The sequence below is a fragment of the Emydura macquarii genome, unplaced genomic scaffold (assembly GCF_026122565.2).
Source record: "Emydura macquarii macquarii isolate MOO-44397 ecotype Brisbane River unplaced genomic scaffold, CSIRO-AGI_Emac_v2 contig_3487, whole genome shotgun sequence".
Classification (NCBI taxonomy): domain Eukaryota; kingdom Metazoa; phylum Chordata; order Testudines; family Chelidae; genus Emydura; species Emydura macquarii.
Window position 1 is genome coordinate 722,765 of NW_027133624.1, and position 14,887 is coordinate 737,651.

Consider the following 14,887-nt stretch of genomic DNA (forward strand, 5'->3'; position numbering starts at 1 on the left):
GTCTTCAAGCAGGACAAGTTCCCCAGGAAGAAGTACATGGCCTCGTGAAGTTGCTGATCTGCCACAACTAGTCCAAAGATGACAATGTTCCCGACCATGGCCATAAAAAAGATCACTAGAAACAATGTAAAAAGAACGTTTATATCAGGGAGACTCCTGAATAGCAGAAGAATGAATTCTATGGCAGGCGTTTGATTGCCATGGCATAGACCTAAGAAAGAACGAGCTCTTATCATTTTATTTGTAGAAAGTACACCTAAATGTTCATGTAGCAGCCTCAGTTTAATTTCATAATTATCAATAACCCATCTCAGGCACTGATCTACAAGCCCAAAAATTAGTCCAAAAATTCAAAGTTGGAAGACAGGTATATGGTATTTTTATTTTTTTGTTTTGTTTGTTTTAATTAACCCACGTATCCAGAAATATTGTGCTGCAAAGACAAGTCTGACAATTGGTTTATCTCTAAAATATACACTCTAGGAATTATTTTGGGGCAGGTCTCTGGCCTGGCCTGTCAGACGAGAAGCTCACAATGGTCCCTAACTCCATTAGATGCCTTTGGAAATCCCACTCAATAGTCCCAAGGGCCTATATTAAATGTTACTTTTCTTTGAAACAGATACACAAAGAAGAAAACGGTTGATAAAGGTTGACTTGGTCCTCCCATCTAGGCATTGCCTGTAGCTTCCATTTGCCACTGAAGGAAGAAATCCAAATCACCAAGTGCTCTAGAGGAGAAAGTGGAAGAAGCTGTGATAAATGTCTCAGGTGAGAAAGGTAAATTATTTATCTTACAGAAAATTGTGTTGTTCGAACCAAAATAGATGTCTTTCAATCTGACAAAAAGTTTTGCAATTTTTAGATTCTGTTCGACCCAAACCAATTTTATTTCCCAATTTCTCAGAACTTAAATAAAACCGAAAAATCAGTCATTTGCCCAGCTCTATCTCTCTCCTTGGCTGAGGTTTCTTCGTACAGCCATGATACAAATATAAAGACTGACTCTTGGGAAACCTCTGAGGGACTTGTGCTATCTGTGCATAGGCCTCACATCTCCACTACCTGGCAGTTTTTGGAGAGATGAGATATTGTATTTGCCTTTTATTTGTTGATTTGATTTGATTTTTTTAGGAAGCTATAAAAATCCGGCTTAACTATGAGCTCTCAGAGGGTGAGAAACAAGCCACTGAGAAGAGAAAGGTGAAAGTCCTGCAGTGCCTCAAGAGCCTTGGCATTGCCTGTGATGAGGTACGGGTCCATCATGCCCCATAGCGCTAAGGAGGAGGATCTAGCAGGTTAGCCATGTGGCTGGTGACTGAGGTGCCTGGTACACTGGGAGGAAATGCTTCCAAAATCCTGCCCCATGGAAATGTTCCCCTGGCCACGCTACGTTCCCAAAGCATCAGGGGAGCAATCCATGGCCACCGACACACAACCCTTTTATCCTCTCGAAGGGCTCAAACTTGGGGGCCTTCAGAGCTAAAGCTGAAGCTCCTGCCCCTTCAACTAATGGAGGAATGCCCTTAGAAGTGAAGTAAGGAGCTTTTTGTGACTGTTCTCGCAGTGGGGCAGAGGGGAGGAGTGGGGGCAAGAAACCTAGCTGGCTTCAAGACTGAACTTGATAAGTGTATGGAGAGGATGGTATGATGGGACAGCCTAAATTGGCAATTAACTGATCTTTCTGGACTAGCGGTAAATATGCCCAATGGCCTGTGAGGAGACGTTAGATGAGGTGGGTTCTGAGTTACTACAGAGAATTCTTTCTGAGTGTCTGACTGCTGAGTCTTGCCCACATGATCAGGATTTAACTGATCGCCATATTTGCGGTTGGGAAGGAATTTTCCCCGAGGGCAGATTGGCAAAGGCCCTGGGGGGTTTTGCCTTCCTCTGCAGCATGGGGCACGGGTCACTCGCTGGTAGATTCTCTGTACCTTAAACTCTTTAAACCATGATTTGAGGACTTCAATAACTCAGTCATAGGTTAGGGGTCTATTACAAGAGTGGGTGGGTGAGGTTCTGTGGCCTGCCTAGTGCAGGTCAGACTAGATGATCATAATGGTCCTTTCTGACCTTTACGTGTATGAGTCTATGAGTCTCTAGAGGGCACCATACTCATGTGAATTTAGTCACTGCTTCCTAGAGACCCTTTATGATCGTGAAGCCAGACACAGCCTATAGCAGAGAACAGATGGGAAGGGGACATTAGAGCATAGATAGCGTTAGAGGAATAAAGAGTTGGGTGAGCTATTGATACTCATCTGCCTCATTATTAACATCAGTAATGAACAGTGATGATGTAACAAACTTTCTACATGTATCATAGCCCCCTCTGCTGGTTGAACCCAACAAGGGGGAAAAACTGACAACTGCTGCACATCTGCTGTAGTAATTCTGTTAGCTGGTATGGTTGAGACATGTGAGAAGCCTCCGAGGAGCTTCTGTGGACCTGACCTATTAGATGGCATTGCAAATCTACAAGTCTTCCACTGTTTAGTCCTCACAGAAATTTTCCTTCAGCTCAAAAAAGGAAATCAACTGTGAGGAGTTTTTCGGTGCTCAGGGTCCAGTATTCATCGGTGACTCATTTGTCACTAATCTTTTTGGGCATTAGAATTACAGTGGCCTGATGTTTCGCTTTCAATACATTTTTTAATGAAAAAATATCTTTTTTGTGAAAACAGAAATGTCCCATTTTGAAAAAAATGTTTCAAAAGTTTTTGAAATAAAGAGATCCTAAAAATTGTTTGGGCGGTAGTTAGATGATGAGGGATCATTTTGTGGGTTTTCCTGTTTTGGACAAATCCTTCCCCTTTAATAATTTTTTTGATGAACATTTTGGCCCCTCCAAAAAAGAAAGCAATTTTTTTAATGGGAAAAAAAAATCATTTGCTGAGCACCTGCATTTCATATGTTATTTTTGGACATGAAGAATAGTCCTTCTGCATTACACATGTTTGTTCAAACAAAAAATACTAACTCGCATAAATCATGGAGCGCTAGGGGGCCTGAACATCGAGGACAGGAAAGAGCTCTAGTAAATTTCAGCCACTTTTCAAGTCCAATGGAAATCATTGGGAGTTAGGCACCTAAATTGCTCAGGTGATTCTGAAATGCCCACTAGGCACTTATCTGCATCCTTCTGAAAATCGCGGCTCTGGTCTGTGGTTTGGTGCACAGGATTTTAAGCACATAGGCTCAGAGTTTCAAAGTGTCCAAAGGGATAAATAGAGATTTATCAACATTCCTAGTTCATTTGTCGTTCTCTCTTTTCCCTCCCGCAGCATAATGTGCCCAATATCGCCGTCCTAGGATCCGGCGGAGGTCTGCGGGCCATGATTGCCCTGCTGGGAACCTTGGTGGAGATGAAGAATCAGGGCCTGTTGAACGCTGTCATGTACCTGTGTGGGGTATCGGGTTCCACCTGGTAGGTGCATGTCGGTAGCAGTGCGAATGAGCCGGTTTCCCTGCACAGAGTTGGTGCTCACTGGGGCATTCTGAGTGTTCGTTAGCTCTGTACATTTTCAAGGCATTATGGGTGAGATTTTCAAAAGTGCCTAGAGGTTTGTCTGCACTGCAGACAGGGGGTGTGATGTTGCAGGCATAGACATCCCTGAGCTAGTTTTAACCACGCTGGCTCGGGCATGATAACAGTGAAGCCTGGGGGCCACAGAGTGGGCTGTACAAAGCTGCCTAGGAGCCTGGGTCCTTGCCAGGCAGCTCTCCCTCACTGACAGCCGTGCTGCCACATTGCACTGCAAGTGGCTGGATCAAAGCTAAAACAGGCCAGTCTACACATGCTGCAATCACACCCCTGACTGCAGGGCAGACGTGTGCTAAGGGACACACCCTTTGACTTGCAACAAGATGTGTGCTCCTCCGTCTCTACTGGAAATCCTGCTTTTAGCTAGAGGAGACAGGGAAAGGGTGCCGGGTGAAACGGAGCTGAAGTGACACCTACAAGTTGCAGAGCTGAGACTAGAACGCTTGTTGGGCTGGGATTGATTTACACTCCCACAGCTGGTTATAACTTTGCCACTGAAACCTCAGCTTCAGTTTCCACAAAGCAAAGCTATTTATTGGAAAGCAGGCATCACAGACAAACAGCAAAGGCTATACCATGCCTCTGCTTAGTAATCCTCAGTTTCCCAAGCATAGACCCTCAGTAACTGTGCTGGCCCTACACAGTATTCTGATTAGCAAACAAAGCAGGTATAGCTACCGCTTCTAAGTGGAGACTGTTTCCCTTCTTCTTCCTTTCTCCAGGTACTTGGTCTGTTTTCTGAGTCTCTTAAAGCAGGGTGTTGGCTACCCCAAGGGCCTCTGGTTCTTCTTCTTGAGTACATGATCTGCTTAATGGTCCCTTGTGGTAGGGTGTTGGCTACCCCGAGACCTTCTGGTTCCAAAGTCCCTCTTCATATGTTAATTGGTGTGTGTGTTTGTGTGTGTGTTAGTGTTACCACTGGCATCTCCTGGGCAGAATCATAGTTGCTTCTCCCCATGTCATAGACCCTGTACTGACAGTGTAGTTTCCTCATTAGCTCAAAAAAAGTCCTGGGCTCTGGGTGAGTCCTGATTAGTGTGCTCAGCTCTGTGGGGTAGAGTCAGAATGGCTCATGCATGCTTCATCGGTCCTACAGTAGCCGATAATGGAGATTCTCCAGAGCTCAGAGCGGCAGGGGCCGTGGCTTTCAGCAGAAGCTCTTACCTCCATCCCTGTTATTGCCATAAATTTCCTAGTGGCCACAGTGACAGACAGCCACGGATGAAGTCATTGTTAAGTCACAGATTTGTTACAATGTCAGTGTGCTAATTATAATTCCCTGTATTAAAATAAAAGCAATGAAGATAAAAAAGGGTAAGGGGGATCCTATTCCCTCAGTCTCAGCCATCTCTGTTCTGGTTCATTAAAAGGTCCATGTCCCTCCTCTACCATGACAAGGACTGGACAGAGAACGTGCAGGACTTGGAGGAAAGGCTGTGTGACGCACTTGTCAAAGGTTCATGGAGTTGGCAAAAGGCATATCATTATACCAGCCAAGCAGCTGACGATGATCTCTTCTCTCTGACCGACGCCTGGGCTGCTTTCTGGGTCTATCGAACATTGGAGCAGGTGGGTTCCTGGATAAATCCAGGGTGGATCCACTGAGAAGTCAAAGGATTTACTTAGTATATTCCCTGGTGTTCCTCTCAGTCTCTGATGGGACGGATTGCACCGTCGGCAAGTTGGCGGATGACAATTAGCTGGGTGGAGTGGTAGATACTCTGGAGGGTGGGGATAGGATACAGAGTGATCTAGACTAATTGGAGGGTTGGGCCAAAAAATCTGATGAGGTTCAACAGGACAAGTGTGGAGTCCTGCAATTAGGATGGAAGAATCCCATGCACTTCTACAGACTGGGGACCGAGGGGCTAGGCAGCAGTTCTGCATAAAAGGACCTGGGGGTTTAGTGAACAAGAAGCTGGATATGAGTCAGCAGTGTGCCCTGGTTGCCAAGAAGGCTAACGGCATATTGGGCTGCATTAGTAGAAGCATTGCCAGCAGATCAAGGGAAGTGATTATTCCCCTCTATTCGGTACTGGTGAGGTCACATTTGGAGTATTTTGTCCAGTTTTGGGCTGCCCACTCCAGAAAGGATGTGGACAAATTGGAAAGAGTTCAGCGGAGGGCAATGAAAATGTTTAGGGGGCTGGAGCACGTTACATGAGGAGAAGCTGAGGGAACTTTGCTTATTTAGTCTGCAGCAGAGAAGAGTCAGGTGGGATTTAATAGCAGCGTTCAACCACCTGAAGTGAGGTTCCAGGCAGGATGGAGTTAGGCTGTTCTCAGTGGTGGTAGATGACAGAACAAGGAGCAATGGTCTCAAGTTGCAGTGGGGGAGGTCTAGGTTGGACATTAGGAAAAACATTTTCACTAGGAGGGTGGTGAAGCACTGGAATGGGTTACCTAGGGAGGTGATGGAATCTCCGTCCTTAGAGGTTTTTAATGTGATGCTTGATGAAGCCCTGGCTGGGATGATTTAGCTAGGGTTAGTCCTGCTTTGAACAGAGGGTTAGACTAGATGACCTTCTGAGGTCCTTTCCAACCCTAATCTTCTATGATTCTATGACTTCAAGAATGTTTAAGGGATTTGGGTACCCAGTTCCCATTAAAATGAGTGGGAATTTAGCCTCTAAATATCTTAAGTTGTTTTGAAAAAAATGTCAACCTAGCATCTGATCCTCAAATCCTTGACTTTTCAGAATATTAATTGATATAAAGAGAGCTAGAAGGTATGAAAGTCTCAATCAGTATTGAATTTTTAATAATGGACTCTTAAATCTAGCAGTGAAAAGTTCTAACATGATCCAATGGCTGGAAGTTGAAGTTAGAGAAATGTAGATTGGAAAATAGGTGTACATTTTTGACAGTCAGAGTAATTAGCTATTGGAACGACTTACGATCAGTAGTGATGATTAGTCCATCACTGACCATTTTTAAATCAGTTTTGTATATTTTTCTAAAAGGTTATTTAACCCAAAACTATGTTTTTGGGTTTGTTTGTTTTTTTTTGTTAGTTTCTGGTAATTTCTGGAGTGTTTTTTTTTTTTTTTTAATTTAGCTAAAATTTCAAATGAAATACCATTTCAAAGTAGAAAGCTGAAACATTTCATTTCATAGAATCATAAAGTTGGAAGGGACCTCAGGAGGTCATCTAGTCCAACCCCCTGCTCAAAGCAGGACCAGCTGCAACTAAATCATGCCAGCCAGGGCTTTGTCAAGCATCACATTAAAAACCTCTAAGGATGGAGATTCCACCACCTCCCTAGGTAACCCATTCCAGTGCTTCACCACCCTCCTAGTGAAAAACTTTTTCCTACTCTCCAGCCTAGACCTCCCCCCCTGCAACTTGAGACCGTTGCTCCTTTTTCTGTCATCTGCCACCACTGAGAACAGCCTAGCTCCATCCTCCATGGAACCCCCTTTCAGGTAGTTAAAGGCTGCTATCAAATCCCCCCTCATTCTTCTCTTTTGCAGACTAAATAAGCCTAGTTCCCTCAGCCTCTCCTCATAAGTCTTGTGCTCCAGCCCCCTGATAATTTTTGTTGCCCTCCACTGGACTCTCTCCAACTTCTCCACATCCTTTTTGTAGAGGGTGTCCCAAAACTGGACATGGTACTCCAATGTGGCCTCACCAATGCTGAATAGAGGGAAATAATCGCTTCCCGTGATTTCAAAGTGGCCGAAACAAACCATTTAATCTTATTTTGCAATTTTTTTCTCAAATGAAAGAATTAATCAAATTTGACCTAAATTCACAAATAATGTCAATGCTCTGAAAATGATTTTTTCTTTGAATTTATTTGCCAAAAAAAAAAAAAGGCCTCACTTTACTGCTCCCTAATTCATATCAATTGTGATGGAATTCAAGCCATGTCTACATTGGAGCTGGAAGTGTAATTCCCAGTTCAAGGAGACACACCTATGTGAACTCTGATTGAGACCTATGTACGAATCAGCTACACTGATATTCTTATTCTACTAGCATGGATACGTCTCCTCGAGCTGGTAATCAGACCTTCCTTCTCCAGGACAGATAAATCCCTAGGAACTCACCTTGCTTAGGTGCTTTTGAAAAGCTCTTTATGTGTTGATCTGCATTTTTACGTACCTAAATATTTTTGAATATGTTGGCCTAATTCCCTGAGACCTGTTTGAAAGTATTCACCATGGACTGTAAACACGCTGTTGTTTGTCCATATAGTGCATGCTAGAATACGGTAACAATGATGAAGATGAGGATTCTGTCAGTAAAAAGGGTCTTTCTCATTCCTAGACTGAACTAATTAGACAGAAACGGAACTGCTGGGAACACCACCACAACGTGTGTCTTTCTGTGCTAATCAATTCTTACCTTTCCAGTACGATGAGACCATGTTATCTCAACACCAGGAGGCCTCCGCAACTGGGACAAATCCTTACCCCATCTATGCAGCAGTGGAAGCAAAGACATTGGATAAAAGTAATGTAAACAACCCAGGTAAAACAAGAACACACTGGTGTTATTAGTGAGAGCAACCATGCCTGAAATTTCAAGTCCTCTAATGAAAAATAAATACTGATGTTGCCGCTTGTCCTTTCTCCTACTATAAACCCTTCGAGGTGGAGTCACTATTTAATAGAGCTAAATGAAATCTAACAAAGTATTTTCCAGTCTAAAAATGACCTATTTAGAAAACATGAGGGGGTTGCATAATCCTGTCAACTTTATATATATATAATTTTTCAAACAAATTTTATATTGAGGACTTTACCAAAATGTTTATCGATGTTCTTCAGGAAATGAATAACTTGTCATTGTCAGGAAATGAATAATTCCCTTCACTGTTTCAATAGCAACTTTGAAAACATTTTTCAAAACAAATGCCTATCAGATCAGTTTTTGATAAATTGCTAAAGGAATTTTTAAAAGAATCAGTTTAGAAAATGAAAAGAATTTGGAAAACTTCAGAAAATGTTTTCAAATTGATTGTGGGGTTCTTGGAGGGTGGGTGGAGAGTGGCCATGATGTCCACAAGAGGAATTCTGGGGTATGCAAGGACGGCACATGTTGGCCTAGGGAGGAAACAGCAAATGATTGACATCACCATAGAAAATGGCATGAAAATGACCATGGATGAAGGAACAGACTGAAAAATGAGGTAGGATTCACTGGTGGAGCAATCAGAGTGCAGGGATGGGGGGATGACAAATTATTGCCTTCAGCCAGAAAGGGGACAAGAAACTGACTTGAAAGGATCCTTTTTTCAACCCCAATGTATGTTTCACAGGGACCTGGTTTGAATTCACCCCGCACGAGTCTGGCTTTCCTGGCCTGGGGGCATTTGTGTGCACCAAAGACTTGGGAAGCAAATTTGATAACGGGAAGTTGAAAGAAAAGAAGGAAGAGAAAAATATCGGCTACCTGCAAGGTGAGCATTCAAATTTCTGATTCTTAGCTGATAGATAGATAGATAGTTAGATAGATAGATGTTGCAGGTCCAGCATATTATTCTAATGCAGCACAAGGCCTACCTCACGTTGTAGACAGGAATGTTTCCAGCCATCCAACCCTGTAGGTCTCATCTCAGTCTCAGAACTCTCTTGCAGTTGCTTGTATCTATCCAGCTTTTCTTCAAACTCATTCTTCTTTCCATACCCTCACCTCTATTTCCACCCCACTCACGACATTCACTCACATATAACACCCTTTGCTCATCCTTCTTCCACCACCTCAGCTTTTCTTCAATCCACTTAGCTCCTTCTGAAACATGGTTAATGGATCCCATGCACAGATCTCAACATGCTTTTCAAAAGTTTAATGAGCATCGAGATATTCATTTTACAGAGAAGGAAACTGAGTCACTGAGAGGAGAAGTGGCTTGTCCAAGGTCATGAAAGTTGGAAATGGGAGGTGAAAGAATAGAGGGCAGGTCTCCTATTGTCAAAGCTACTACCTTGTTATTGGAGCTGGGATTTTTTAAGGAGCCTAGGGAAGTTAGGAAAACCAACTTGCATTGAATTCCGGGTGGGTTTTGGCATGAAACTCCTACCATCTCCTTTGAAAATCCCAGCCAGGAACATTCATCTTCCTATTAGTTATTACCCAATGTTTGCATGTCATGGTCTTTTATATGTATTTGTTTGTTTAGAATGGGAATTTCCAAAGGGTCTAAAAGGGTGAGGTCTATGTGGGCAGGAGGTGAGGAGCGATTTTCAAAGAGACAAAGGACAGTAAAACACCCAAGTCCCACACAAATTCAATGGGCATTGCGGTTGTGATTTCTGAAATCACCTAAGTGATTTAGGAGCATAAGGATCATTTGAAGTCAGGAGAATGTGTGCTGCTAAGTAATTTAGGCACTTTTGAAATCCCATCCTGGGTGTCTATCTCCCTTACTCCCTTTAAAATTCCAACTTCATTCATTCATTGATTCATTCAAATTTTACTATACCAATTAAACACAGTCCATCCTTGGCTCTGGGTGCCTTTGACAATTCTTCAGAATACATCTCCTAATGTAAGATAACTCCAGCAATTAATTATCCTGGGGAGAAAAAGCTTTTTAACTGAAAGTGTAGATAAGCTCTGGAATAGGCTTCCAAGAGAGGTTGGGGAATTCCTATCACTGGAGGTTTTTAAGAACAGGTTTGACAAACACGTGTCAGATCATCTAAATTTTCTTGGTCCTGTCTCAGTACAGGGTGCTGGACAAAATGACCTCTCAAGGTCCCTTCCAGCTCTACATTTCTAAGATCCTGAGATAACAGTAAGCCCAGCAGGACTGTAACATAACAAATATATTTAACACAGCCACCAAAAAAACCACCACTGCCTCTTGAGATTGCCCAGTCTCAGCCATCTCTCAACTCACTATAGAGCAGAGATGTCCCAAAAGTTATTAAACTCTCTGGGCATGCACTGTCTTGTGTCTGTCCAGCACCTAGCACAAATGGGGTCCTGCTTCATGGCTGGGTCACATAGACACTCTGATACTTCAAATATTAATACTAATTATTAGGGCTGGTTGAAATTAGGTATTTCCATTCCATAGCAAATTTGGAAATGTGTTTGTATTCCAAATCAGGACTAAAACACAAAATGTTAACCTTTCCCACAAAATGATTTCCATTTCGTGTCAATAAAAATATTCCGTTTCTAGAAAATCAAAATACTGCCTTCCTATTTCTACTCTTTAAATGTGTTCTGTTATAGTTTCAATTATAAAAGGCATAAATATGGAAATTTAAGGTCATTTCAAAATGAAAGATAGAATCATAGAATCATAGAGGTGGAAGGGACCTCAGGAGGTCATCTAGTCCAACACCCCGCTCAAAGAGGGACTAACCTCAGCTAAATCATCCCAGCCAGGGCTTTGTCCGTCTGCAGCTTAAAAACCACCAAGGATGGAGTTTCCACCACCTCCCTAGGTAACCCATTCCAGTGCTTCACCATCCTCCTACTGAATTTTTTTTTTTCCTAATATCCAACATAGACCTCCCCCACTGCAACTTGAGACAGTTGCTCCTTCTTCTGTCATCAGCTACCACTGAGAACAGCCTAGCCCCATCCTCCCTGGAACCCCCTTTCAGGTAGTTAAAGGCTGCTATCAAATCCCCCCTCATTCTTCTCTTCTGCAGACTAAACAAGTCCAGTTTCCTTAGCCTCTCCTCATAAGTCCTGTGCTCCAGGCCTCTAATCATTTTTGTTGCCCTCTGCTGTACTCTGTCCAACTTGTCTACATCCTTTTTGTAGTGGGGTGCCCAAAACTGGACACAATACTCTAAATGCGGCCTTACCAATGCCGAATAGAGGGGAATAATCACTTCCCGTGACCTGCTGGCAATGCCCCTCCTAATGCAGCCCAATATGCTATTAGCCTTCTTGACAACCAGGGCACACTGCTGACTCATATCCAGCTTCTTATCCACTGTAACCCCCAGGTCCTTTTCTGCAGAACTTCTGCTTAGCCCATCGGTCTCCAGTCTGTAGCTGTGCATGGGATTCTTCCATCCTAAGTGCAGGACTCTGCACTTGTCCTTGTTGAACCTCATCAGATTTCTTTTGGCCCAATCCTCCAATTTTTCTAGGTCATTCTGTATCCTATCCCTACCTTCCAGGGTATCTACCACTCCCCCTAGCTTAGTGTCATCTGCAAACTTGCTGAGGGTGCAATCCACCCCATCCTCCAGATCATTAATGAAGATGATGAACAAAACTGGCCACAGCACTGACCCATGAGGCACTCCACTTGTTACTGGCTGCCAACTAGAAATCGAGCCATTGATCACTACCTCGATGACCTAGCCAGCTTTCTATCTATTGTATAGTTCATTCATCCAACTCATACTTCAATTTGCTGATAAGAATAATGTGGGAGACCGTAACAAAAGCTTTGCTAAAGTCAAGGTATATCACGTCCACCGCTTTCCCCACATCCACAGAGCAAGTCACCTCTTCATAGAAGGTAATCAGGTTGATCAGGCATGATTACCCTTGGTGAATCCGTGTTGACTGTTCCTGATCACCTCCCTCTCTTCCAAGTGTCTTAAAATGGATTTCTTGAGGACCTGCTCAATGATTTTTCCATGGATTGAGGTGAGGATGACTGGTCTGTAGTTCCCTGGATCCTCTTTCCTCCCTTTCTTGAAGATGGGCACTATATTTGCTTTTTTCCAATCATCAGAGACCTCCCCCATTTGCCACGAGCTTTCAAAGATAATACCCAATGGCTTTGAAATCACATCAGTCAACTCCCACAGCACCCTCGGATGCATTGCATCTGGTCCCATGGACTTGTGTATGTCCAATCTTTCTAAATAGACCTGGACCTGTTCCTTCAGCATTGAGGGATGTTCACCTCCTTCCCATTCTGTGCCGCCCAATGCAGCAGTCTGGGAGTTGACCTTGTCTGTGAAGGCAGAGGCAAAAAAGGCATTGAGTACCTCAGCTTTCTCCGCATCCTCTGTCACTAGGTTGCCTCCTCCATACTATAAGGGGCCCACACTTTTTCTAATCTTCCTCTTGTTGGTAACATACCTGTAGAAACCCTTCTTATTCCCCTTCACATCTCTGGCTAGCTGCAACTCCATTTGCGCTTTGGCCTTCCTGATTTCATTCCTGCATGTTCGAGCAGTATTTTTTACTCCTCCCTAGTCATCTGACCAAGCTTTCACTTCCTGTAAGCTTCTTTTTTGTGTTTAAGCTCACCGAAGACTTCTTTGTTAAGCCAAGCTGGGCGTCTACCATATTTGCTATTCTTTCTGCATATTGGGATGATTTGTTCCTGCACCCTCTATAAGACTTCTTTAAAATACAGCCAGCTCTCTTGCATTCCTTCCCCCGTCACATTAGCCTCTGAGGGGATCCTGCCCATCAGCTCCCTGAGAGAGTCAAAGTCTGCTTTTCTGAAGTCCATGGTCCGTATCCTGCTGTTCTCCTTTCTTCCTTTTGTCAGGATCCTGAACTCTACCATCTCATGGTCACTGATGCCTAAGTTGCCACCCACTTCTACTTCCCCTACCAAATCTTCCCTGTTTGTGAGCAGCACAAATGTTCTGTTCAGATAAGATCAACTTCATTAATTTCACACATTTTTTAAATGAAATTTTGTCACAATCAACAAGATCTCATGGAAAGTTTAAATTTTGACACGAGTATTTTCTGATGCAAAAAAAAATTACACTGGAAATGTGTTGACCACCTCTACTTACAATAAGCTTTTTTGAGTTATGGATCAACGTGTGAATCAGATTGCAAAAAAGGACATCGCCCATCAGAGACTGTACTGCCAGTGCCCCCTTAACTTTTTGACCAATTCAGGCAACTCTTTACATAGTATTAATGGGAAAGGCCTTGATGCACTATTACCTGCACTAATATAAATAACATCTTTTTGTTTTGTTTTATTTTCAGGTTTATGGGGAAGTGCCCTTGGAAGCATGAAGGAAATAATAAAGTATCTAAAAGGTACTGAAATGTCTCTGTACTGAAGGTCGGGTAGGGTCATCCATTGAATCAGAACAGGTCCCAAGTGGAAGAGCTACCGCACCATTCTGTAGGAATGACCCTAGTGCCCTATCATTTATAAGGTTGATATTGTCATGCATCAGTTACTGGATTAGCAGTAGCCTAAAGTAGCACATAGGTATCCTCCAGCTGTGGAGTGGTTGGAGTTTCAAGGATGCCAAGGGAGACAGAGCTCCCGACTCTCATTTTTACGTTCCAAAATCTCCACGTTCCAGGTAATTTCTATTTTATTATATCTAAATCTGAGATTTTGAAAGATGGCTTCAGGATTTGGATCCTAATTTCAGCTTTGAAAGTCTCAGTTGAGATGATTTAGAACTTCAATTCTGGCCTCACTTACCCCTGCGTAAATCAGGAGCAAATGATTACCAATCGATGGACTTACCTCTGTTTATACCAGTGTAAGTGACATCGGCCCATTCTATGATGGTGTCAGGGAAATCCAAAACTAGATGGTTTCTGATGATTTTAAAGGGAAGCAAAGACTCAAGGACTGGCTTCAAGATCTGGAGTGCTGTTTTGAAAACAATGATCAGGCAATGTCTAGATTATAAAATCTAAATAATGATAAAATCAAAGGCTTGATTCTGGTTTCAGGCTGGTTTTACACTTGTGTAACCCCATAGTGATGAACTGTGTCTTCATTTATACTACCATGAGCCGGGAGTACCATTACTGAAATCGATGGAGTTACTTCTGAACAGAGCCAGAGTGAAGTGTTTTCCATCAAAAAATGCTGTTTTGTCATAACTGAAAAGTATTGGGAGAATGGGTCGATTCTGATATAATTTTGTATTAAAAATTTTCAAAATGCTAGAAAAATCAAAATGGAGTATTTTGTTTTGACTGTATAATTATGTATCAACTTTATCATTTTATTTGGTTTCAACTTTCATTTATTTTTTAGTTATCTAGCTAAAGATATAACACATTACGTTATATTTTATATTATATATTTATATTTAGTATTTTATATTACCTTATAATGCTTCACTATTGTTGAAAGGAAACATTTTAGTAACGACATTTTGATCATTCTGAATTGAGATATTTCACAATTTCAGTTGTCCAAGATACTTTGAACTTTGGACTTTTTGAAACAATTTGATATGGAAAAAAATTTCATCATGTCCAAAATTTCTCAAGGGGTAGCAATTCTGTTTCCTTACCCGCTCTCCTTCTGAGCTACACCTGTGCAAATCGGATAAAAATTAGGCCCCTTATGCCCAGATCTGTGAGACTCTCAAACATTAAAGGAAAAAAATCCCCTCATCTTTAACACTTATAATCCATACATGATTTCCTAGGTTTGTGGTTCAAGTCTTTAGCTGTGTGAA

At 42.4% G+C, this 14,887-nt stretch overlaps 1 protein-coding gene across 1 annotated transcript in view; it reads left to right on the forward strand.

Annotated features, from left to right (window-relative positions):
- Positions 1–633: 633 nt before the first annotated feature.
- Positions 634–14,887, forward strand: part of LOC137144877 (cytosolic phospholipase A2 gamma-like) — a 31,068-nt gene continuing 16,814 nt past the window's right edge. The window contains exons 1-7 of the mRNA XM_067535362.1: positions 634–771; positions 1,135–1,251; positions 3,285–3,427; positions 4,915–5,113; positions 7,904–8,021; positions 8,812–8,952; positions 13,437–13,490. Coding sequence (XP_067391463.1) covers positions 763–771; positions 1,135–1,251; positions 3,285–3,427; positions 4,915–5,113; positions 7,904–8,021; positions 8,812–8,952; positions 13,437–13,490 — 781 coding nt within the window. The 5' untranslated portion in view covers positions 634–762. The remainder of the gene's footprint in view (positions 772–1,134; positions 1,252–3,284; positions 3,428–4,914; positions 5,114–7,903; positions 8,022–8,811; positions 8,953–13,436; positions 13,491–14,887) is intronic.